At 34.9% G+C, this 26694-nt stretch overlaps 1 protein-coding gene across 7 annotated transcripts in view; it reads right to left on the reverse strand.

The window, feature by feature from the left end:
- Nucleotides 1–2734: 2734 nt before the first annotated feature.
- The window catches only part of ZFC3H1 (zinc finger C3H1-type containing), a 50456-nt gene continuing 26496 nt past the window's right edge, over nucleotides 2735–26694 (reverse strand). For 2 of the 7 annotated variants that reach the window (XM_010804736.4, XM_003586031.6), the window contains exons 12-35: nucleotides 26505–26654; nucleotides 24955–25129; nucleotides 24589–24720; nucleotides 23685–24227; nucleotides 23490–23599; nucleotides 22465–22596; nucleotides 22237–22358; nucleotides 21240–21341; nucleotides 20925–21044; nucleotides 19923–20106; nucleotides 18447–18633; nucleotides 16979–17167; nucleotides 16166–16403; nucleotides 13375–13480; nucleotides 13095–13293; nucleotides 12446–12540; nucleotides 8181–8291; nucleotides 7815–7919; nucleotides 7533–7698; nucleotides 6312–6412; nucleotides 4647–4748; nucleotides 4068–4107; nucleotides 3744–3806; nucleotides 2735–3614 (exon numbers count right to left, since the gene is read on the reverse strand). In XM_010804736.4, coding sequence (XP_010803038.1) covers nucleotides 3477–3614; nucleotides 3744–3806; nucleotides 4068–4107; nucleotides 4647–4748; nucleotides 6312–6412; nucleotides 7533–7698; nucleotides 7815–7919; nucleotides 8181–8291; nucleotides 12446–12540; nucleotides 13095–13293; nucleotides 13375–13480; nucleotides 16166–16403; nucleotides 16979–17167; nucleotides 18447–18633; nucleotides 19923–20106; nucleotides 20925–21044; nucleotides 21240–21341; nucleotides 22237–22358; nucleotides 22465–22596; nucleotides 23490–23599; nucleotides 23685–24227; nucleotides 24589–24720; nucleotides 24955–25129; nucleotides 26505–26654 — 3610 coding nt within the window. In that variant the 3' untranslated portion in view covers nucleotides 2735–3476. Of the gene's footprint in view, nucleotides 3615–3743; nucleotides 3807–4067; nucleotides 4108–4646; nucleotides 4749–6311; nucleotides 6413–7532; nucleotides 7699–7814; nucleotides 7920–8180; nucleotides 8292–12445; nucleotides 12541–13094; nucleotides 13294–13374; nucleotides 13481–16165; nucleotides 16404–16978; nucleotides 17168–18446; nucleotides 18634–19922; nucleotides 20107–20924; nucleotides 21045–21239; nucleotides 21342–22236; nucleotides 22359–22464; nucleotides 22597–23471; nucleotides 23600–23684; nucleotides 24228–24588; nucleotides 24721–24954; nucleotides 25130–26504; nucleotides 26655–26694 lie in introns of those variants that run through there. The other 5 variants (XM_059886808.1, XM_059886807.1, XM_059886810.1 and 2 more) reach the window with 4 other exon arrangements.

Genomic DNA, 26694 nt, shown 5'->3' on the forward strand with positions numbered 1-26694 from the left:
AACACAGGATGGGGCCACACATGCTCACGTGGCTGTTCACTGGCCCCTGAACAGCGAGCACACATCTGAAGGATACCTCAGAAAGCGAGTGGCTTTTGTTTGGTGGTATGTGGAATATAGTCCTAAAGTTTTTTAAAATATTAAGAAGTCCTCCCTTTTCAGCTCAGCAATACCACCTGCATTAAGAAGTACCATAGCTTAGAAAGACAGAGACCCAATTGTTAAAACTGTGAAGGACAAAAAAGAATATAAAAAATGTCCCTTAGAAGCCTACCTTCTCTTGAAAAGCTCTTGTTCCAAAATGCTCTGTATAATTACTGTTAATTTGTACTAAGGGGCAATGATATATGGGCAGGCAATATCCTCAAACTGCAAGGTCACGTAAGTTGTATTCCCCATTCTTCCCTTGCACTAATGTTAACAGAGATATGAAAGCAAGTGACTTAAGGCAGTTATAACTCGTCTGTGAGTGCACGACAGCCTCAAGTGAGGGTACCGCCCCTGCTTTGTATTATAGCCACGTGCTCCTGCTTTTTCAACAACCTTGAAAAATAAATATTTGAACCACAACCTTCAATAAAGCCCCTCTACATTTGTTGTCAGTCTTAATCACCTTCTGCTGTCTGCTTAGTGCCTTTAGCTCTTAGATGTTGCACCTGGATTCTTGCCTGCTTTATGATGTAGGTTTATATGCCCTTTAATTGAAAGCAAACCGCCTTAGATAATCCAGTGACAACAATGTTACAAGGTCCACTTTCCGTTAAAAGGTAAATAGAAATATTAGGCTGTTCTCTAAAATGAAGAAAAACACATAAAAATACATTGCAATCTACCACACCACTTCCTTTATCAGAGATAAAACCCCATAGCCTAAAAAAATCCCTTTTGTGTTTTTCCCCCATGACAGGAGTGGAAGAGTGTAAGGAACTGCAGTTCTCAATGACTAATCTCTTCACCCTGTATAATATTCTTTGCCCAAGAAAAGACTTCAGTCATACAGTATGTTAAATATTATATTCATGTTACTACAATAACTCTACCAACTTTAACCCTAAGTTTTGTTTAATGTTCTAATTATTACTTGTTGAAAACACTTCATCAAACAATAAAAGAATATGGAAGGATGACAGGAACATACACCACACCTGTAAGCAATGTTTACTATTTTTTTGGGAAGGTTAAAGTGAGTTTGGAGAAGGCAATGGCAACCCCACTCCAGTACTCTTGCCTGGAAAATCCCATGGATGGAGGAGGCTGGTGGGCTGCAGTCCGTGGGGTCGCTAGGAGTCAGACACGACTGAGCGACTTCCCTTTCACTTTTCACTTTCATGCATTGGAGAAGGAAATGGCAACCCACTCCAGTGTTCTTGCCTGGAGAATCCCGGGGACGGGGGAGCCTGGTGGGCTGCCATCTCTGGGGTTGCACAGAGTCGGACACGACTGAAGCGACTTAGCAGCAGCAGCAAAGTGAGTTTATAAAATGGTAGAGAAAAAACGTGGTATTATCTTTAAGGCAACATAATTTCTATAAAACAGCTTCATGATTTTAAGAGGCCATATGACAAGTGATTAAAAATTAAACAGCTGCTTAACATATGCTAAGACCTCATGCTAAGTCACAGCCTGCATGACTGTGCACATGTGAACTGGGACCTCCGGAGTTGGTACAATGGACAGTCTGCATGGCTGGATGTTACAGTTGCATGCACCAATGCAAAATATTCTTTTTTAAGGAAAAAAAAAAAGGAGGCAAAAGTCATTGCTGATGGAATTGTTAATGCAACAAATGATAGGTTTTGAACCAAAGTTCAAAACTGAGATATTCAATTAATACCAAAAATATTATACTATGGGGGGAAAAAACCGTATTTTTCCAAGCACCTAACTGCTTTTCAAATAATCAGGCAGGAAAAACTTCCAAGCTTAAACAGTTAAGTGAATACATTGGAGGAACACCCCTCAGAGATACTAAACTCAAGTTTCTTTGGTTTTAGATAAAAACCATATAGCCTCTTTTTGGTTTAATGAAACGTACTGGTCAAATGGATTCTGTTCCTGACCTCACCAAACAGAACTTACTAGGGAAATCTGCACTGCCAGGTTGGCACATTAGTAGAGCCTCAAACATGGCTTTATTTTAACTAAGCATTATAAAAATGTACAGATGTATAAATTTCCCCAGTATTTCACGGGACTGCTGCTCTGCCTTCAATAATAAGATTGCACTTGTAAGACCACATTTGCGGCAGTGTGTGTGTGTCATTAACAATTTTTTATCAAGTGCAAACAATCCACTATAGACTGATAACAAAGCAAAAAGTCTCCTTTGCATGGAGTCCTATTGATATTCAACATAAGACAGCAGTCATTTAGTAAGGCATTGACACTATAGTTGGAAAAACTTTCCAAATACTACGGGCTTAAGAACAAGGAATGTAACAGTAGTGCAAGCCTGTATGTTCACGGTCCTCAAAACAGAAAAGGACCCACCCTTCTCATGAATGTGAAAAGACGCTGGAATGTTTTTACGGGAAAGCATGTTCAGGATAAGACGGTACTGATATAGTCACAGTGAATATCCATAATCTCCTATTTCAACCCTTTCCCACCAGAATGTGAAAAGTGAATAAAGACAGCAACATTTTTCAAAAAGTTAACTTATATTAAAAATATTTTATAAACAATTTTAATACTACAAAGTAGTATTGCCATACAAAGCAGTTCAAATATTAACTGTTCTTTAAACTGTTAAACTTTATTATAAATTAAAATTTCTTTACAAAAAAATTGCACATAATATTTGACCACTCTTAGGTTCTGATGCACTGGCATTTGCAATAGTTTCTTTAATCTTCAAGTTAAACAGTCTCGGCAAGGAGTCCAGAACGTAGAAAGGGCAATAAACAACCCTGTTAGAGCATTCAAGTGCAACTAGCAGACTTGTGGCCATGGCAGTTACACTTTCCTTAAGATGGACTGCTTAAGTTTTAAATCCTGAAATGAAGAATCTCAAAAGGTTTAAAGAGGAAAAACTAAAAGGGACTGCCGGCTTTTTACTGTAAACACAGCCCTGGAAATTAAATCCCAAACAAGAATCTCTCAGGCATCAGAGAGTGTCAAGTGAATCAGGAATAGCACAACATAAAGGAAGGGGGAAAAGTAAAAAATAAAAACAAAAACAAAGCAAAATGAAAATAAATGTCAGTCACTTTGAGGAACTATACTTACGTACATGATGTTATGAGAATCTGGCAGGGCCCAGAAGCAGGCCAAACAGGAAGTTCATTTATCCAACCGAAGAGGGTCATGTTCATTGCTTCCGGTTTTGAGGATAGGATATTGTAGGGGACTTGATATGATCAGTAATGCTTGTCTGCCTTACACAGACCTTAGCCAGGGATCAGCCTAATCTTGAAGGACCATTCAAATAATTTTGGCAATTATTATAAGGACTGAGAACTGACTGCACCCAGTGTTCAGTGATTCTTGCTTTCTGTTTTGTAACTGTTTAAATTTAAGAGCTCATTTAGGCTGACTCCAATCTCTTGGCACTTGGAAACTAGTTTTCTCAGGTTATCAGTTTTACCTCCTTCTGATGCTTCAAACAAGAGTTGCTGTAAAAGATAGGGAAGCATAGAAGTAAGACTTAGCTAGATTTTAAGCATTACCACATCAATGGATATGGCACATGCAGAAAATTTATAGGAAAACTTCAAGATGAAATAAAAGATAAAAAGCATTACATCTTTCCACAGTGATGCACAAAGAGGTAACTTCTGTAAGGCTCTCTGATATAAACGGTGGACCTATAAGATAGATATATATACAACTGCATCAGGAAGTGTGGTGAAAAGCCCCTTCATAATCCTAACCATCCGAATGGTAACTTCATAATATAATAACATTCAAGACAAAATGGTTATATTGGGTTTTGGAGTTTCCAAACATGTAGAGTTCTTAGGATGTTAACCTCTATATTTTAATCCTTTTAAATTGAGAAGTCAACAAAAAGGGTAGAATAACTACTTAAAAAAAAAAAAGAAACTCATCTGATAATCATGGCTTACCTCTCTTTGTCCCTTTAGAACAATCTCAGCAGCAATGGCTCTAAGAAAAAAAAAAGGAATATAGAAAAGGAAAAAAAAACATTTATATATCTTTGAACAAAATGAAATACTACCACTCGCAGAATACTGACTGTGGGAATCTGAGAACAAAACTTCCTGAAAGTAACAGGCTAAACTTCCAAGGAGGGTAACCTATAGTGAAAAGAAAAATTCAACAATTTTTATCAACTTTACAATAATAAAGCAGACCAGTGTTCTGAACATAAATTAAGGTTCATGAAAAATATTCATAATTGCTAATAAAAAAAAAATTAGCACTAACACCTACAAAAGAAAGAAGACATCCAATTGTAACAGGGGGAAAACCCTGCATTTCAAAAGAGACACTCTTAAAATGTGTATAACAGATCTGTTTGATAACAGTAGTGTTATCCACATGTTCTCCTTCAAGGAAAATTAATCTAAATTAGAGATCTCTCCGCGTGGAGAAATAGATATCATTTCAGATTTACCTGTCTGGAGCAAACCTTATAAATAAAAGCAATTGCTATAAGAACATGTACAAGATTGTTGCATTACATTTTCCAGGTGGCCAGGCATGTTGGGATATTATATGTAAACATCTTGGCTTGAAGTTTCAGAATCTGAACATTGCTTTCTTCCCATTCATGTTGAAGTAGCCTGTAAAGTACATTCAGGGAAATGAACAAAAGCATTCCAAGTATGAGGAACTCAAATGTGCTCTATGAGCAGAATGTTTGATTAGTTATAATTTTTGATCCATTAAATTCCATCAAGGCTATTCAGCAAGTATTTGTAGAAAGCCTCTTATTAAAATTACCCTGGGAAAGAAACATGCAAACTAGCAAAAGGTAGCAAAGCACCTCTCCAAATTAACACTCTACATGCCCCTCCTTTAAGCCCCAAGTCTTCTAAAATAATGAACTGATATATTAATATGATTTCTTAGTATTTTTCTTTCTTTACTAAACAGAGTATACTTAATTTCCTTAAGCTAAAATGTAATAAGTACATTGACTAATTATTAAGTTCTCTACTCTAAAAAAAATACGACAGGAATGACTGTAAGGAAATAAGAATGATCAAAAGTGGAGCTTTACCAACAAAACCAACAATTAAACTACCTATATTCCAAAATACCCACCATTACAGAAACTAGTCAAATACCACTACATTTTCTATTTCACATGTTTTACCAAAAGTGATGATTTATAATACAAATTTCTGTAATTAACTTCGGTAGATTAGCATGCTGACTGAGAATTTTTATTATAAAACACTGTAGTGCTACTTTGTTATTTTTGGCATAGTCTGAGGCTTTTGAGTTTTCAGTCTCTTACACCGTTTCCCACATGCACACTAAGTGGAGTATAAACATAGAGGAATATCTGCCAACTACTTTAGGCACCTTGTGCAAGTGCGTGTTCAGTCGCTGAGTCGTGCCCGACTCTTTGTGACCCCATGGAATGCAGCCTGCCAGGCTCCTCTGTCCATGGGATTTTCCAGGCAAGAATACTGGAGTGAGTTGCCATTTCCTCCTCCAGGGGAACTTCCCAACCCAGGGATAGAACCCGCTTCTCCTGTGTCTCCTGCATCAGCAGATGGATTCTTTACCACTGAGCCACCTGCGAAGTCCTTAGGCACCTTATAATCCGTAAAACAAGCTTAGAAGCATAAGACACAACTGATGCAGTGGAAATGATGGCACAAGTAGAAGCCAGAGCAGTAGTACACAGGGTACCTTTTTGAATCAAAAAGCACAATTCTTCACAGTTAAAATGGATTTTATTCTATCAGAGCAGAAAAACTACAAACAAATGCTCTAAAAAAAAAATCTAACTGAATGTATGAAATCACTGGATGAGTGTTTCTCCAACGTCATTAGAGAGCTCTAACTCAGGAAACTGCATTTTAAATGAGTATCCCAGGAGATTCTGATAACATGCTAATATTTGAGAATGACTGACCTAAATGAAGTCATAGTAACTAAAATATACATGGATGGTTGCTTTTCTCTTTCACTCTTGTCCCCTTATAATTTGCAGTTTTCTGAAGTGACTAGATTTTTACAATCACTTTTACGTGAATAACTATTGCTAACAGCTCTGAAATTAAAGTGGAATGAGGAAATAGTGAAAGAACAGACTATTCTTAGTAAGTCTTCAAGAATCATTTTTTTTGAAGAGCCGATACAACTGAACTGAGAACTTTATTTTTCCTTACCTCAGTGCAAGTCCAGAATTAGTTGGCATAATTGAGCAAAACCGTTCCAAGGTTTTGGAATGCTGGGTCTTTGGAACACAGCTCAAATAAAAGAAAATAACCTGTAAAGGTTGAGGGGGGAAAGGAATGCGACAAAATGTGAAATCCAATTACCTATGTGTTCTAACGAGAAAACTAAAATAAAATGGTCTTTAAGACATGAATGTATAAATTATAATAATGTATGATGCTGTGAGTTATAGTTCCTATCATTAACTATATTAGTGACTTTCCAAGTATGAATTAGGAAATATGATCCAGTGATGACAGCCATGGACTGAGAACACTGACAAGAAGCCAGGAGTCTGGGTTTTTATCCCTGAGTCTACCTTTACTTGCTGTATAGCTGGGCAAGTCATAGGGCTAATAATACCTGCCACATCTTGCTCATGGAATGCCCGTGTATAAATGACTTAATGTCCATAAAGTGGTTTGAGATCCTGGGATAAAGAATGGCATAGAAGTACAAAGCATAGTAATTGGTTATCCTGATTAGCAACAAAACCAACCCACCAAAAAAATAAATAAAACACAGAGATGTTTTAGTCTACACTGAGCTTTAGGCAGGAGCTTTTAGCTTACACTGCACCGAATGATAGGGGTCTCTGAAAATAAAACAATTTTAAAAGAACACTTTGCTTCACTGCCTGTAAGATGATGACCTTATAAATATATCAATATTCAGATTCTATTTTAAAAATTCCAAACGTCATCTGATTTCAGTTTTCTTATGTCCCATGTATGCCTATATTTGCTTGACAAAATACTGATACAAAGGGCAGCTACAACATGTAAGGACATTACTATTCATTTTAAAGTTACAGAATTTTTCATTCAGTAAAATTTCCAATTACTCAAGAAAAATATTACTGATATTATTAGTTACTTCTTTTGATCTCTTTTTTAATATGTATTAAACCTTAATATTGCTTCACTTGTGCTTCAATGTTAAATTTGCTTAAGTAGAACATAATTAATATGCACATTTATCTTAACTGAACTTTAAAGGGCTCTGTTTTGAGACTTTGAAGAGATAAATAGAAAACAAGGTCAAGAATAATAGTAAATGCTAGCAAAGTGGTCCTAAGAAAAGCTCTTCTGATATTAAACAGGAGTTTTGCTATCATTTAAGTTCCCTTCTTTTGTACAAATATCTAAAGAAAAAAAGTTTTAAGCTCTTACCCTATTATGAAATTCATAGTTGGACCAGTAATCAGCACTGCTAAAAGGAATGGGGTATCGGGCAGGGACTGTAACCAAACATCTATTCACTAAATCAGTAAAAAATTTGAATTCTTGGACTTTGTTTCTGGATCCAGCGGCTCTATTATTGGCAAAGACAAGATAACTGCCAAAAGAAAAATATTATAATTTAGAATAATTAAGTCAGCAATTCTCTAAGAAGAAACCCAACCAATTTCCCTTATTTCAAATCCCATTCTTATTAAGAGGAACTAAACTTACTCCATCCAAATCTTCTGCACTATATCAGATCTCATGGCCACCCCTAATGCTGCCTCATATGCCTCCACTGTCTCTTTAATACTTGATTGAAGAGGATGACAAAGGCTGTTTAAAAAATGAAGGAAAACATTGTATGTCTACAGCTCAATTCAATTAGATAAAGGAATGACAAAGTATAAGCACTACAGATATTATTACAATGGAATCCTTCTTTTGATCTTCTTTAATAATGAATAAACCTTAGCATCCCTTCAATTCTGCTTCAGTGATTTTAACAACAGGTTAATTTTAATATAGTGTAATTCAGTAGTAAATAACAAGTGCAAGCCTCGTATGCAACATTTCTCTCCACAGTAGATGTCTCACCAGTATATCAGCCACAAATAAGGAACTTGGTGGTTAAACATTTCATCATCAAAATTTCCTTTACATAAACAGGCTGGAATGTCAAGTGGTCCTGGGATATTCAGGAGATATCTGAGGGGAAAAAATCATACTCTTTAAAATTATGCCTATGTATATATGGATTATTAATACTTTTTAAAAAGTCCTCAGTTTCAAGTAAAATTTCCTTGAAAAATTTTTATAAGGTAATGAGACTTTATTTTGGGGTGTATATCATATCATTTTGATCACATCTCTAGCATCATGTATTTATTATCTTCTACCTATTTAAATGGGATTCCCTTGTAGCTCAGTCGGTAAAGAATCTCCCTGCAATGCAGGAGACCCAAATTCAATTCCTGGGTCGGGAAGAACCTCTCTGGAGAAGAAAATGGCAACCCGGTCCAGTATTTTTGCCTGGGAAATCCCATGGACAGAGGAGTCTGGTGGGCTACAGTCCATGGGGTTAATAAGAGTTGAACATGACTCAGTGACTAAACCACCACCACCACCTACTTAATTAACTCTTCTAAAACAAATTTTTAAAAATCTTTAGCTCAAATTAAACAACCACCATAATCATCTAATGAAATCTAATTAAAAACAGAGAACAAATGAGACTACCCACAAAATCTATACATTCTTGTAAAGACAAAATTCGAGTTATAAAACTTGCTATCTGAAAACTGTTTCTCCCTCAAATAACATACATACAGACAAATACCACTATACTTAATTTTAGACATATCAAAGTGATTTCTGTAACATATTGGCCTATAAGGCACTTGTCAAAAAGAGGTCTATGATCTGCAGACTGCTGCTGCTGCTGCTGCTAAATCACTTCAGTTGTGTCCGACTCTGGGCGACCCCATAGACGGCAGCCCGCCAGGCTCTCCTGTCCCTGGGATTCTCCAGGCAAGAACACTGGAGTGGGTTGCCATTTCCTTCTCCAATGCAGGAAAGTGAAAAGTGAAAGTAAAGTCACTCAGTCGTGTCCGACTCTTCTCGACCCCATGGACTGCAGCCTACCAGGCTCCTCTGTCCATGGGATTTTCCAGGCAAGAGTACTGGAGTGGGTTGCCATTGCCTTCTGCAGATAAGACTGAGAAATACTGAAAAATAAAGTCTGCTCTTAAAAAGCCACAATACTAAAGGATACTAAAAACTATCTTTTTGACTTTGCTAATTCAGATTTTCCCCAATATATTTGAATCTGTGTGTATAACACTACCAACATCTTCAGGAACAATGTTTTTAAAGGAAATACACTGATTTCAACAAGGACAACCAACTGGATTTAAAAAATTATTTCAAGGGGCTACGTTTTAATGTATTAGAGAGGCTGTATGGGGTCTGGGGTGGGGAAGATTGAGTAGGGAGCCATAAGACACGGAAGAAATGGTAAATCTAGAAGTTATCATCCCAGCTTGGCCATAACTACCTGTATCACCATGAGCTAATCACTTAACTTCTAAGGGTATCAGCTTTCATCAAAACTGAGGTAAGAGAAGATAACTTCAACTCTCATGTATGTAATATAATCCCTACTAACTTCAGTAAGGTGAATGAAACCCCCAGGTTAATTTTTATGGTTATCTACTAACCTTCAAAATGATTTGAAACACATGAAAATTACTCCTTCTAGCTCTGTTTTTATACTAAATTTGACACGCAACATTTTACAGCATAAAATTTATACTAAATGTTACACAGAGAAATGAGACTCCAATTCTAATATTACAGTTCTAAGTACTTTACAATTTCTACTCATGAAATAAAAATATTTTAAACCTATTAAGAGCACTGACAACTATTAATAAGCTTTGGCTCTTTTACAATAATTAAAAATATTTGTATCAGGGACTATCCTGGTGGTTCAGTGGTTAAGACTCTGAGCTTCCAATGCAGAGGGCATGCATGGGTTCAATCCCTGGTCCGGGGCTAAGTTCCCACATACCGAGTGGTGTGGTCAAAAAAACTTGTTTTATCAATACTAGTAAGTATGGCCGGAGAAGGCAATGGCACCCCACTCCAGTGTTCTTGCCTGGAGAATCCCAGGGATGGGGGAGCCTGCTGGGCTGCGGTCTATGGGGTCACACAGAGTCAGACATGACTGACCCGACTTAGCAGCAGCAGTAAATATGGCAATGCTGAACACTCTCTAACTTACTGCCATTCTCTTAATATTTGACTCAAAAAAGATTTCCTCAGTTAACGGAAATGCACTCTATAAAGAAGGACTCCAAATTGTCTACATAAACTAAGCACAGGATATTTTTTCCTCATAATTCTTGGTGAACTGTGAATTATGCCTTTACAGTAGCAAATTAATTAAGCAAAATGACTTAGTAAACAATGAGAAGATTATCTGGAGGTAGCCCACTTTCAAATTTTTATTGACCCAGAATAAATTTCTGCTTTATTAAGCTGACATCAAGAAGATATCAACATTTTTGACCATGGCACAAACTGGCAGCATTTTCTTCAAAACTAAAATAATTACCTTCATGCCAAAAGGAAAATCAGAATTGTCAAGTTTTAAAAAAGTCTTGTTCAGCCTTGAAGTTAACCTATTCTCTGAGATGTTAAAGCAATCTAACTCCAATAGGGAGAAAGTCAGCATGGGGAAGCCGAATAATCTCTATTTTGTAATTTTGTAATCTCTATTACAAAATTATTCTTTTGTAATTAACTGTAAGATGTTAATCTAGGTATGCCGCTGCTACTGCTGCTAAGTCGCTTCAGTTGTGTCCGACTCTGTGTGACCCCATAGACGGCAGCCCGCCAGGCTCCCCCGTCCCTGGGATTCTACAGGCAAGAACACTGGAGTGGGTTTCCATTGCCTTCTCCAATGCATGAAAGTGAAAAGTGAAAGGGAAGTCGCTCAGTCGTGTCCGACTCTTTGCGACCCCATGGACTGCAGCCCACTAGGTTCCTCTGTTCATGGGACTTTCCAGGCAAGAGTACTGGAGTGGGGTGCCATTGCAATCTAGGTATAGCAAAGCAGAAAGACCTTTAGGAAGAGTACTAAAATCATGATGTCAATAAACTGGCAACTCTCAGAGGACAGAAGAAAAGACTCAAGTCTGGTAAAGAATAGTGACCCCAAACTTTTTTTGTCAAATTTCAAAATCTACGGCAGATAAACCACTGACTTAACAAAATGTGGGTTATTTTTGAAAATATGTTTTCATATAACATTACGATACTGAGGGGTAGGATGCAGGGAAGGGGGTACCTAAGAAAAGAAAACTGCATGCAAGCATTAGACTTGCACATATAAATCCAAGACTTTACCTTTACTCAGTATTTTCTATAGGAATACTTTTTAGGAGATACTCAGCTTAGACCTTCCTTCTCTCAGCTCTTCCTAACGTAAAATAATAAAGTTGTATCATGATATTTTCCTTTCAATGCTATTTTACTTATGCTCAGCAAACTACATCCATTTTCATAAATAAACTTTTATTGGAACATAGCAATGCCCATTCATTTATATACTGTCGATGGCTGCTTTCCTGTTATAAAAGCAAGGCTGACTAGTAGTGACAGGCCATATGGCTTGCAAGTCTAAAATATTTAGTATCTGGCCCTTAAGGAAAAAAGTCTGCTGATCCTACTGAGAGATGAGGAGGAAGAATAAAAGAGAACTTTTTAAAAGCCTCCAAAAAACCCACCCCATATGATGTGCTGTGGCCTCTTATTGTTGTTAGAACAAGAATTCACAGGGAAGCAAATAAAGGCAGTAAATACAGAATTCTCGATAAGCTACTGAGAGAGTGATGGTTGAAAAGAAACTTCACTAAAGGCTCTAACTCAACAACCTTTCAGAAGTTGAAGTAGTCGTCTTCAGAATTTTTTTTCAAAAAGGCATATTATTTAGATTCACTTTAAGTCACCAATCCAATAATTTGAAATTTATTTTTCCATAAATCACTGAGATTATCTCAGGATAGTTTGTTGATATAGTATTAAGTGCTAAAGTTAACAATGACAATAATTAAAAGCAGAATGGATCACCATAGTGTTAATACAAAACTTCCTTTGTAAGTGTTCTTAATACAGAGAATAAAGCATTTTACATTTTGTGTCCATTTTTACTAAGTTTTATTGCTCTTGTAACAGATCTATAAGAGGGTATTCAAGTATCTTAAAAAAAAAAATCTAATCTAAAATATAATCAATCCACCAAAAACTGGTAGTCTTTCCACTAAGCTACACCATTTCTCAGTCTTCTACAAACTTACCGAAACAGATCCAAGTTACTATACTTCTCAAACCCAGGTTTAAAGAAGGATGCAATAAACTTCCGCAAAAATGGAAGAAGATTATCTCCTCGATTCTATTTTTAAAAGAGGGAGGAGAGATATACATTAGGCTTACAATGTCTAATTAAAATTTTTCAAGGGAGAAAAAGCCCCACCATCAACATCACCCCCAAAATAATGAGTAGATTAAGTTTTTTGAGTAGGTGGAGGTAGAGATGACTTTTGTATTTTGATTTCCAAACTGAACTAACCAATAAACAGCTTAACATCCAATATACCACAAGCAAATTTCATTCACCAATTTCACCAATTACCCACTAAGCTCTATTACATGTTTGGCTCTGTGCTAGGTGAGGAGTAGGGGAGCTCTTTCCCCTCTAGGAGTTCTTAGTATAGTATATAAAGTAGCCGTAAGCAAATTCACAATGTGATACAATGGCTGAACTATGGATGGAGTATACTGGAAGAAAGAGAAGGAATACCTAACACAGTTTGCAAAGAGCAGACAATCAGTAAAACATCCCGGAGAGCCTGATGCCTGAAACATCTTAAAGGACAAATGAATGTGAAACAAAAACATCATATTTAAGAATTATGAAAAACAAAGAATTTTTTCTTTTTTCTTTACCTGTAAGATGAAGAATTTGCATGTATGATAAAAAACCTCTGCATTCTGAGGACTTTTTTCAAATGCAGTAACCCACACTGCCCTGGCTTTGTCCTGCTGATTCATTTTCAAATATAAAGCAGCAAGGGATTCCAACAACTGGCAGTTCATGGGACATGATTCCAATAAACATTTACAAAGCTCCACTGCAGCCTCATACCTTCACAAGAAAAACACACATATTAACACATGAAAAACTGATTTTTAATATGAGGTTAACTGCTTGTCAATTAAGTTTTACCTCTCAAGAAGCTGGTGCAGAACAATCATGTTAGTGTAAAGTGGGACACAGGTCTCTACTCTTTCCTCAACAGTAAGGCTCTCATCTGTGCAAGCTTTCACCGCATCTACCCAAAAACATCACAAAAACATGAATCAAATACAAAATCAATTTTTCTTCTTTTGTTTGACCATATCTTATTCACCTTTATTAAGCTCCTGGCTTTCACCTGAAGGAGATATTTCAGATTATCTCCAGACTCCTAAAACTGATCTCTTATCCTCACTTTCCTGTTAAGAATAAAACATCCATTGTTAGCTCTTGCATCTAAATATATATCTTTGCATTTATATTAGAGTCTCGAAAAACTATATCAAGAAAATTAAAGAATCAATTATCTTCTCATCTTTCTCTCACCTGCTTCAAGAGGCCTTGCTCTGATAATCTACAGTCATTTAAATATATCCCCCTAAACTTGATATTTTCCCCCCAGTTTTCTATCATGGTTAACCCTTTCCTTATCTTTTTTTTAAGACGTGAAAAGCACTATGAACCAATTCAGCATAATTAAGATTTATACAATTCTTCTTTATTCTTTCAGAACACTTTTCCCTTTATAAAGAATCCTTTACTTGATCTGCTTCTTAGAGAATAGTCCTCCATTGTTTCACTGTGCACCACTGTCACCATTTCCTTCTTGCCCAATAGTGATATGACTTCTCAGATTTGCTAGGTTAAACTTAGCAGATTTGCTAAGCTAAACTACTCAGATTTGCTAAGTGAAAGCCACTCTGAAATAGCACTTATGAAGTTAGCTTGTAAGTATCCTATCTAAACAAATCTATCTTTATATTAGTATATGATAATGTTCTTCTTCTTAATTTCTGCTTGCTTCTGCTTCTAAAAGATTGTATTTTCTCTTGGTCTCATTCAACTACTGAATAACTTACTGTGGGAGCACATTAAAAATTGCAAAATACTACATAATACAATAATTTCTATGTTGATAACTTTTAAATCCATTTCTCTCCATAACTGTCCATGTAAGGTATACTTCCTTGTCTCCTTCTAGCAACAAGACTTTCTACTTGGGTGACCAATTATCAGTGACACCGATTATCATTCACACTCTTACTAGCAGTCTTTCCAATTCACCGGTTTTCTATCAGCATACTTTCCTTTTCCTGGTCTCAAAACCCTGAAATCATCTTTGACTATTTTTTCTCTTCTTCCCTGATATTTAATCTGTCTCTTAGATATCTCCAATAAATACTCTTTTCCAGGTTACTTTCTTTTAACACCTCAGTTATGGAGATTGGCTTCTGGTTGGTTTTCCTACCTTTGGTATCATTTCTCTCCAGCACATTCTTTCTTTAAGATTCTCTATTGCCATCAAACCTACCACACAAAGTTCTTGGAAACCTAGTATCATTCCACTTATCTAGTTTAATTCCTACTATTCTTTATCACAAAAGTCTCCCTTTGATTGGAGAAGGAAATGGCAAGCCACTCCAGTGTTCTTGCCTGGGAAATACCATGGACAGAGGGACCCTGGCAGGCTGAAGTCCATGGGATTGCAAAAGAGTCAGACACGACTTAGCAATTAAACATCACAACTCATTTTGATAAGGACTCTTCCATCTTCTAATTTCTCTTTAAATACATTGCACCAATTCTTATCTACTTGTTGCTTTTTGTTTACTTACTTCCCCTAATAGGAGTGTCCTTCTTTTACTTTTTTCTTCCCTGGTTTATTCAATGAACATTTACTAAGCACTCAATATGCTGCCAGACATTACAGGCCCTTGAGAAACAGAAATAAAACAGAATCCCAGCTTCGAGAATGAGGTTCATTATGTCAGTCACATCATAATCAAGCTCCAAAGTGCAGGTCCAAGTCCTAACTGTTCTATGAAGACATACTTGATCGTGCCAACCTGCAATAACCTCTTCCCTTTAGGTTTATGGCCTGTACCATGTAATTCTCTAAATCACAGATCTCAGCCTCTTTTCTAAGCACAGAATTTAGACTATATGCTGAGACTGTCATACTTCTCATATGTTGATTGATGTTATATGTATAGATTTTATCTTCTGACTAGGCTATATACTTCTTATTAGAAGGGAACAGACTTTGTATCTTATTATTTCAAAGCAGATACTTTGGTTAGTACAGAGAGGAATCAAACTCAACTGATTGAGGGAGAAAATACTAACTACTTGAAAAAATAAGGTATTATCTTTTAACTTTCACATTGATAGATTGCTTTACAAAATTTACCTGGTTCTGTGACTCAATCAACTCACTAAACCTATGTAAACATGCTGTATTATTTACATGCTTAGCTGAAACCCTTTGCCGTAATCAGAAAACCTATGTAATGTCGTACAGTTTCTGGTTTTCACACATGACCATGCTCACCTTATCTGATTTAATCTTTAAAGCATTTATATAATTAAACTACAGGGGCTTCGCTGGTGGTCCTGCAGTTAAGAATCTACCTGGCAATGCAAGGGACACCAGTTTGACCCCTGGTTCAGGAAGATGCCACATGCAGCAGGAGCAACTAAGCCCATGTGCCACAACTGCTGAAGGCCGCACACCTCAACCAAGAGTAGCCCCCACTCACTGCGACTAGAGAAAGCCTGCGTGCAGCAACAAAGACCTGCCACAGCCAAAAATAAAGTAAATATTTTAAAAAAAGAAATAAAACTACAATTTGCAATACATAAATTTGTTTCACTTTATTATGAAGAATCATAATAAGCAATAAGCTGATGTTCTAAATAATTTATAAACATTTATACTTACCTTCAAATACTGCAAACAACATGTCAGGATTAGTCTTTACATCTTGAACTGCTTGCCACGGCATTACAAATGGTTCTATGTTAACAATTCTTGAAGGATTGGCATTAGATGGATCGTAAAATTTTGAAGGAAGGATGTTGAATTCAATAAGATGTATGTAGGCCAGCCATGCCAAACATCGATCACTTGTTTTAAGGTATTCAGCTACTCTTCCATCAGTAGCCAATTTCAATGCATTCTAGGTAAAATGGAAAAATAATCTGAAGGTGTTTTTTAAAATATTCCTAATAAGATTCAACTGCAAAGGCAAAGAAGATTAGAAGTGTTTTATTTCTTTGGCATGATTCTTAAACAGCTAAGTCCAATTTTTGATAGTCACCAATTTTTTAAATGAAAAAACTCTTTAGAGAGATCAGTAACAGATTAACATAGGTTTCACTATACTAAGGTTTATGACATAATTAATGAAAAGGTTAAATTTATTTATATATTTAAAGTGTCTTAATATTCAAAATCTAGTAAGAATAAAAATGACAAACAAAAAAACCCCACCACACCCATATAGAAGATTTTCATTATGGACTAATCCCCTTAATGGTGTGAATCTCCAGAATATTGAAGTTTATTCTGGGGGGTACTCAACAATTATTATTTTCATTTAAACCTCATAAATATTCTAAAGACTGTTCTAAAGATTTTATCCCTACTAAATAAGCAAAGGAGGAAACAGTCACAAACTTGCCCAAATTCACACAACTTACTAAAAAGTGGCAAAGATTTAGAATGTCATTAAATGCTGTAATAAATGCTTACCTGTAAAATTGCAAGTGCACTTTGGCATCTTCCAGTAAATATGTGCAGCTGAACTCTAAACAAAAGAGCCTCTAAAAGTTGAAAGGACAGAGTATCTGATGCTTCCCTCTTGGCTGCTCCCATGAGAAACTCCACCATTCTCTCACATACGTAATCTTTTTCTTCAAAGGTGCTTTCCAGGTGCAGAAACTGTCCAAAGGGATTTCATATGATTAGTCCTGCTTCACAAGAATATCTAATACTACATATTTTTCACATTTCACTAAGAAATTGTCATATATTAAAAATTCAATTTCTGCAAAAAGGATAATTACAAATATGTATAAACCCATCTTCCAGTACTAAGTTGGATACTGGAATCGGATGACAACTAAAACAACAGAGATATACTGTTAGAATTATCACTGAAGCCATTTCACCTTTGATTGAATCAATAAATAGATGGCAGCAAGACCACAGTGGATCTTCAAAAGCTCATGTGTTTATGACCACATACAATTTGCACTGCTCAGGTGTGTGACTGTATAAAAATTTCGAGAATAACATTCATATAAGAAATACGTGACAAAATAACTGCAAGAATTAAGAAGTCCTTTAAAGACCAAACAACTTCAGGAAAAACATTACACACTGTAACCTGAGTTGATCAACAGCATTAATTTTTATATAAAGCTTCAGGTTAAACTCAAGCATTTCTCACTGTCTGAATCCGTTCACTGAGTTGGGGGAATAAGAAAGTGGCATGTTCATTCACTAAGGGTGTCATGTCATCCAAGTCTGTCTGTTCTGAACTTCAGTTAGCAAGCAAATAACAGATCTGACAGCCATAGGCTTATATGAAGGCTTATCTGAGTCTAATAATTCCTGAGTTCAGCTAGTAAAACTTCACGTATCAATGAATATTTACAAGTGGATTAATTATGATTTTAAGCATAGGTAGGCAACATCCCATTTTCTCAGAGAATGAAAAACTTTGTCACCAAATCTTTTTAATTTGGCAAGGTTCGATATTAGTATGATTTACAGATTATTTTCATAAGTAATGAGAACATAATAAAAAGACCAAAATGTTTTCTGGCCTTCATGAAAATGTTACATAAGCATAAAAAGTTTTTTTTAATTATTTTCAGGTACTTAGCAAAAATTTACTTAATTTGTCCCAAATAAAATTGCTTATGAATAGGTAAGTGTGAAATGCTTTAAAATGTTTATCTTTTTTCATTACCAATAAAGTAAACAACAACAATAAAAAAACACCTCTTCACTAAATACTGACTTTTTTTAAGTTTAAATTAATCTGGACCCAGAGAAGTGGTTTTAAGGTTACTAGACAGTGAAAGTAAGCTTATTATTATATCTGTATGCTGACAAAACAAATAATCTATGAAGTTACACATCAATATTTAAGATGGCCTGAAGAATTATATGATAATGCACACACACACACAACTTTATTGTTTCTACTCACAGTCCAAAAACTTTGATAATCAGGAGCATATTCAACAGCTGTTTCACACATTTCCTGTACCTCCTCCTTGGTTCCTCTTTTTGAGAACAATCTGAGATAATGGCACCAAATTTCTGGATTGTCTTTGTTGTTTTCCAAAGCTCGAGCCAGAACATTTAAAGCAGAATCCAAGGACTCTGAACACAGCCTACATATTTGAAAGAAAAGGAGGAGCATCTTTTTTAATGCCTGAAAATACTTTTTAAATCAGTCTAGTCTAATAAGTCAACTTTTAAATTCCATTTTCTATTAGAACCTACCAAGAAGCTAGAATTACCTATGATAAAGAGAAGTAGATTAAAATTTTGTATCACATTTGTCCAAAAATGTCCTAATTTTCCCATAAAGCCAACAATTTCTTTTTAAGTGCATATTCAATGTGCATTTACCAGATAAAAATATGGTGGTGTAAAGCCATTAGATCATCAACTTCAAATGTGCTTTCTGTCCATATTTAGCAATATGTCATGATTTACAGTGGTCTGGGAATGGGAAAAGTTAAACAATTCTCAAGGCCAGCTACTACCAGCACAAAATAATCAAGGCTTTCAATATAATAGTTCTTTTCAACAGTCAAGGGCTTGCTGTCTCTTGGAGAAGAAAATTGTCTCTCATGATCCTATTCATAAAATAATGTACAGTTTTTGGACCTTCATTTAATAAATGAGTCAGAAAAGAAAACACTTTAACTTATACCATTAACATGAAAATGACACACAAAGCAAGTTAAAAAGCACCATATTCAGGTATGTGTGATATACTAGCATTTTGTACTGCTACCTTAAAAAAGTTTTTAGATAAAGCAGCCTTTAAAAAAAATACACCTATTTCAAAAGTATAGCAATAAATATTACTCCTGGTCATAAAAGATTATTTCTGCAATCCTATCAATAAGTAGGAGTCAGAAAACATAATTATGTAATAGGAGTTGTCATTTTTGAGATAAATTAATATTTATCTTATGTGAATATACATAATGTAACACTGACACAGAAAGTCAGTCCACCAGAATTTAGAGGTTCTTAGACAACCTTTAAATCTCTAAATGATAATTAACCTAAAATTTAACCTGTTACACTGTGACTTTACCAAAATTTTATTAAGAGACCACGACTACCTGACTTATTAAAAAATGCAATGATTAATTCTTGGACTGCTCAGAATTTACTGTTTTAACTGATACTACTTTGAAGTAGCCTACTTAAGTTAAAGATTGTAGCTAAATTATTATCCATACACTGAGCCATGCACATAACTCAAGATGTAATCTTAAACTTTTTCTAACAGCTTTTAAACAATTAAGTACTTTACGCTTTGTCAAAAAACAAAGGCTCCACTGATACTAGGAGGGAAACCTGATTACCAGAGAGGAAATAAACCTCAAACATAAGAATATAAAAGTGCAACAGCTTACACAAAGATTAGAAGGAGACCTACCCCTCATTTTGGTTCAAGTACTTGTATGCAAGCTTGAGCCAAAGTTGTACATGAGAAGGATTTTCTAGCACACTTGCTTCTAAATTAGCAATGTCATCAGTCTCATTTGTAAAGTATCTGACATCATCCGGAGTGACAACTGTATCCAGAGCTGGAACATTTATTCGGTTCTCTGGCTGGAAGGCTATAAGGAAAAGTAAGTTAGCCTCACAATTTCTCTAATCCACAGATCTAAGGAGCACATCTTCTAATCTACAAATAGTACATAATTATGAAAATCTGAGGTTATAATGTAAGATGTGCTTGACAGTAAAGCACTCATTCATACATTACTTTGTTCACTCATTTAATTAATTCATTCTGTGAGCCTACTGTATGTCAGAAAACACAGACTCATCAAAGATTAAACAAAATAGGATGCCTGTTCTCAAGGACATAGGCCAGGCAGTAGTTCTCAAATGGGAGCAGTCTCCCCACTCAAGTAGGTTTAGCAATATTTAAAGCCTTCACATTTACCAAAGGGTGATCCTTGCATTTACTGAACATGGGTCATGGAACAACATTCCTGCAATATAAGGGGTAGTCTTGCATAAGGAAGAACTAATTGCCTTAAACACCAAGCAGCATCACTGCTTTTTAAAAATGAAAAAATTTTAAAGGCTAGTAGATTATACCAAGGGGCTTCCCAGGTGGAGCTAGTGGTAAAGAACCCGCCTGCCAATGCAGGAGATGCAGGAAACACAGGTTCGATCTCTGAGTCGGAAAGATCCCCTGGAAGAGGAAATGGCATCCCACTCCAGTATTCTTGCCTGGAGAATTCCATGGACAGAAAAGCCTGGCAGGGGCTCTGTCCATGGGGACCATGTCCATGGGGTCGCAAAGAGCGAGACACAACTGAACAACTGAGCATGCATTCACAGATTATATCAAAAGATTAGCAAAGTGTTAGACAAAGAAATGACACCACAATTTCATGATTCTGGATCTTACATTACTTCTTACCATACTTAATTGGTCCTGTAGACTGTTCCTCATCACTACTGAAATTGTTCTCTGAAATAGGTTTTCTCCAAAACTTTGGCTTCCACTTTCTTTTATCTTTGTAGGTTGTAAATGGAGGTGCTAAAGTAGATAGAAGACTGTTAACAGAACTAGTCTTTTATAGTTCTGAAAAATAACTAAACAGTGCTCAATAAGAGCTAAATTTATTCTATCATGTTACTCAGAAACGATAAATATATTTTTTATATAATGCCAAAAATTTGTTCTCATAAACTATAAGGTCCTTTTGTGTGAGACACAGATACATATACTTACTATGGCCTTTACTTTCATTGATATTGCTCACAAGGAGAACAGCCATCTGGTCCATTGACATTCGATCTTTGTTTACTCCAAAAAGTTTCTCAACATATTTTTCTGAAATTAGAACAATGTTATCTTCATAAAAAGTATAAAAAACACAGATTACGGAGATGAGGCTAATTAAAGAGTATGAACAAAAGAATAGTTTAAAAATTAAAGGTACTAGTCAAAAACATCTATGGCTTCTAAAGGGCAAGGCCTACATTATCTCAACTAATACAGCAAACCCTACCATATCATGCACCCCAATTTGGGTTGAAAAAAAAGTAAGCAACCTAAACAAGTGAAAATTAAGGTCATTAATTAGGAATGACTAAACAGATTGTTTTGTTACAATCACTAAGAATTGTGATTATACTGAATTTAACAAAGATCAATTTCCTTACTTCCAAAAGACTTATTTGGCGCTAAATCTGGGGAAAAGCTTAACAATATTTACACACAATGTCTGGCAGTAATCTACGTTTTCTACAATGTCAAACTGTATAAACTTCTTTTTTACTTCATTGTAGAATTTGAACCTACAGTCATCTCAACTTCCAATCCCCTCTATTTCTAAAAGGAGTAAAAAGAGTCTATTTTTAAATCTCAGTAAAAGTTCTAACAACCATGTTAACATACTCTTTTTAAACTGAAATAGTTAGATGAGCTCTGTGAAGAATTTCCTACAATAATGGAAATGTGCCACATCTGCACTGTCTTACTGGTAAGCTACTGACCACGACTAAGCTCAAGAGTGGCTACTAAGCACTTGAAATGTGGTTAGAGTGACTGAGGAAGTGAATTTTTATTTTAGTGACTACTGTACTCGACAGAGCAGATCTAGATAAGGTGTCACAGATAACTGTACTGAATTTTTATAGCTATTTAAAGATATCAACAACTGAATATAAAACATTTAAATTGCCTAAATTCAATTTTCATTTGGGAAACAAGAGGTCTTTAAAACCTGCTGCAGCAGCAATTTCTTCATCAGTGCTTCCTTCTGAACAACCAATCAAAGACAGATTATATGAGAGAACATCCTGGAATAGCTGTTTTCGGCTAAGTGTATAGTCTTGTGTATGCTGCCTAAAATAAAATAACAACACAGAAAAGATAATCATGTATATATCAAAGCTAAATGACCAAGACTGGCTTTTAAACTATAAAATATTCACAAATAAAAACTACTCACCACTGACAATCATCATCATTACATGTTCCTGTTAAATCAAAACGGCAGAAACACTGATCCGGTTCGATCATATTACTGTATGATACTGAGCTTAGGGGAAGTTTTTCCTTGGTTCGATAGTATGGACTAAATCTAAGAAGAGAGGCACATTATGATGCTCCATAAACAGTCCTCAGCAAATTTTAAATTTTTTCATTTTTTTCTTTCTCAATTAAAGTGTCTATACTTTGAGTTTACTATTTAATTACTTAATACTAAAATTAACTCTAGAAAACAACCAGAATATCAAGTCATAAGGACAAACTACTTCTACACTCAGGACATAAAATATCTGAAATAGAAAACAAAAAACAAAAATATCCTAGTGTTTTTAAAGTAGTGTTTTCTTACCACATAATAAAATGCTATATAACACTGGTATTTCTTCTACATATTACCAGCCACCCAAAAAACCAAAGAAAAAGTCTATACTACCTGGTAGGTGCTTTGCAATTTTATGATTAAATCATACCAATTTAACAGTTTCACAGATTCTAATAAAATCATATCAATTTAACGGTTACACAGCTTCTAAAGAGTCTCAAAAAAAAAAAAACACACACACACAACCTGGCCAAGTTAATCATCTGAAAATGTCAAATCAATTTTATGAAAGCTAGCTAATGTATTCCTTAAATAGTATAATTAAAAAGCAAAATTAAAAATTCACATAAGAATCTCTCTCAGTTACTTTTCTTAAAATCCTTAACAGATAGTAATTCAGAATTCTTCACAATTCCATCAGTAACCAGAAATTAGTATTTGATAAGAATTAATAAACCCAAGTGTGAGTTAACTCTTAGTTCCTGTTTGGTTCAAGTCCTACAACAAAGCACCTAAATTTTTTATCTCCTAAAATGACGAGCTTGTTTTTTGAGTGATTGTGACTCAATTTTTTTCATTGTCATCAAACATTAAAGATTAAGATATTATTAAGAACAAGGAGCAATCCTGAAACTCAAGCTTACTGAATCTTTCTTCTATACCTGTAAGATTTAAAAACTAGAAGGGGACTGTGGTAGGGTCTGAATGGACATGGCTTCACTTCTGTTGTTTTACTCTGTGCTGTCACAAAATCCACATCCACAGAAATCTCCTGCAAAAGAAAACAGCAATTTCAAAAGGCAAATAGGGCTAGGCTGAATTCTAGATTTCATTAAGAATATGAAATGTTCAGTTACCTGACCATGCAAAACCTTGTCTGAAATGCCTGTGGTGGTTTTTAAAATCAGTTGTTTTAAGCTGTCAGCTTTTGAATATAATTTCTGCAATTCACCGATTTTTAACCCTAGAAAAAGTTCTGGTTTTTCTACTGTATTCTTAGTAGGTTTGTTTATACATTCTTTGTTAGGTGTATCAGTGTGCTTAAGGTTAGGTTTAGTAAAAGAATTGGATTCTAAGAAAGATCTTCTTCTTTCTCTGTTTGAACCAGACAGAATCTCATCATCAACATCATTTTCTTCAGTGTCCAGACTTAATTTATCTTGAGTCAGATCATGAAGTGAGGGTTGAGGTAAAGAAAATTCAGGTTCTTCTTCCACAAGTGGAGCAATGTTTTGTTGTTCCTTTGCTTTTAGGGCCCTGGCTTCTTTTAGTTTCTGAATTTTCAGGGCATATTCATATTCTAGCTTTTGTAACCGTCTTTTTTCCATAGCAATTAGTTCTGCTGAATGCCTTCTTGGACTTGATATTGGAGAATTGTCCAGTCTCATCATTTTGTTTGGCTGGGGGGAAAATGATATCAATATTTTATATTGCTATGATTTTATAAACAATTTTTCTTAAGATAATTGTGCTATCCCAACAATGCCAACATTATAAAACTAAGTCAATAACAAGAATAAAACAGTTTAACAAAAGCCTCCAACAGATTTGCTAGTTAATTTGTGGTGTATAAAAAACAAACAATAAAAATAAAAAAATAAGCTTCCAAAAGTGTGGCTGTCATTTAAAAACAAAGCTTTAATCTTACTCTCTTTGAATACGCAGGGGAAAACCTTGAATTTTTCATCCATCTTTTACCCCCAAAAGAATTATTAAAACCTTCTCCTTTTCAAACATAAAATATTTCTACCAACAACTTACTCCAAGGCGATCTTGTTCCAGTTTACGTTTTCCTATTTCTTTACTAGCCACTGCCTTTGCCCGAGCAAGTTCTTCTCCATACTTCAGAGTCAAAGCTTTCTTAATTGTAATGCGTTGTTGAACTCTGTGAATCTGAAATAAAGGGTAATTCTGAAAATGTAAATCTTAGGAGAGGCAATACCTTCTTAAACATAATAGCTTTAGGGTATTCAACTGAAAATTTAAAATGTGTTAACATTATGTCTCAATGAAGAACAATATATAGGTTATATATTTTGATGGCTTTATGGTTTTACTAAAAATTTGGCCCATAAAAATGTGTAGTAAACACAAGACTACAATATTTGAATTAAAAAAGAACACTACCTGTTCCTGAAGCTTCTTCAAAAACATTCTGTTGACACTGAGAATTTTCTCTGTTGCCTGAAGCTGCTCTGTAAGTTTTGTAATTTTTGTTTCAGCATTTCGAACAGATTCTTTCTTCTTAGCTTCTTGCTGTACTAGATTCTTTAAAACAGATTCATCTTTCATCAAGAGAATCCTAATTGGGAAATAACAAAATTATTAATGTTTTTCTAAACTAGTGGACTAACGTTAATCATCAGAATAAAAAATTTACAAAGTAACAGCTCATTTTTAAAATTATGTTCATGATACAGAGGTAAATATTTAAAAGGATAAATATTTTCATATTCATCAATCACAAAAGTATTCAGATACACACTGCTAAATTTTATGAAAGCAACTAAGGGTTACTCTTTTCCTGGCTCCACCATTTGGTTTATGGGATCTTAGTTCCACATCCACAGCAGGTATTGAACCTGGACCCTCAGGAATGAAAGCACAGAGTTCTAACCACTGGACCACCAGGGAATTTACAAGTCTGAGTAATGTGAATTATAGCTGAAAAGCTATCAACAGTAAATTTCAACATAGCCCTAAATAACTCCTGAAAAACCAGGACTTAAGACAGAAAATCCTTATGTTGGTTTCATTTATAATGTTCCTAATAAACACACAAATAAACATCTAATAAACATAAATAAGCACATTTAATTTTAACTTACAAGTGTGAACTTAAGCAGTATAAATCAGGACAGAAAGACAAATTTATGGATACAGATTTCCATCTTTTCAACTACTGAATATTATGCTAAAAAAAAAAAAAAGCATCTTTCCCAGAAAGACACCATATTTCAAATAGTCACAACAACTGACATCTAGAATGAATCATAAAGACAGAGGATATGTGATAAATATGTGATAAAGAGGATGACTAGAAAGACAATTTTAAAAAATCTTTTCATTTATGAAAGTTATTAAAGAAACAGAATCTAAATGAATTTATTTTAATTTCCTTTAAAATATACATACCATACCATTTCCTTAAAGATTCATGGTCACCACAGTATTTCATCTATGAGTCTTAATACGTCTTAATGTTACTGCATATAACACTCTGGATACATCTTAAGGTTATTGCATATCATAGTCTTTATAATAATACAATATTTGACCATGTGTCTTACTGAACACATTAAGTAATGACTTATTCCAAACAATTAAGTCTACCTTTAACAACAAAAATATGCTTCCAATAAAGGTGTTTCTAAAAACATGCCAGAGGTTTTAAAGAAAATTACAAAACAAAGAGTTTCATTTTAGCAATGAATAGGCCATACATAAATCTAAAGAAAACTCTTTTGAAGTCTTGGTATTTTTGTTTAAATATTAATACTATTACTTTATGTACTGTAAATGGACAATTCCACAAAATGATAGCCTCTCTAGGTCTACCAAGTATGAAAGGATTAGTAATCATACAGTGTACTTATTATTGACACACAGCACAAAAATACATCCTTCTGATATAGAACATTTTGATACATGCAGTATAACCAGATAATGAGACTTACCTATGTTTTTTAAGCTTTGCTTCTGCATCTGTAACCTGCTTAGTAACCAATGCTATCCTGCCAATCCCATCAATTTCTACATCAGAGTTTGCTGGGGATGATGAGCTTGTCTTCAGTTGATCTGATTTAATTAAACGCTGTTTCTCACGACTAAAATAATAAAGGTTGATAAATTATTCCCTGAAGAACT

The sequence above is a fragment of the Bos taurus genome, chromosome 5, assembly GCF_002263795.3.
Source record: "Bos taurus isolate L1 Dominette 01449 registration number 42190680 breed Hereford chromosome 5, ARS-UCD2.0, whole genome shotgun sequence".
Lineage (NCBI taxonomy): Eukaryota > Metazoa > Chordata > Mammalia > Artiodactyla > Bovidae > Bos > Bos taurus.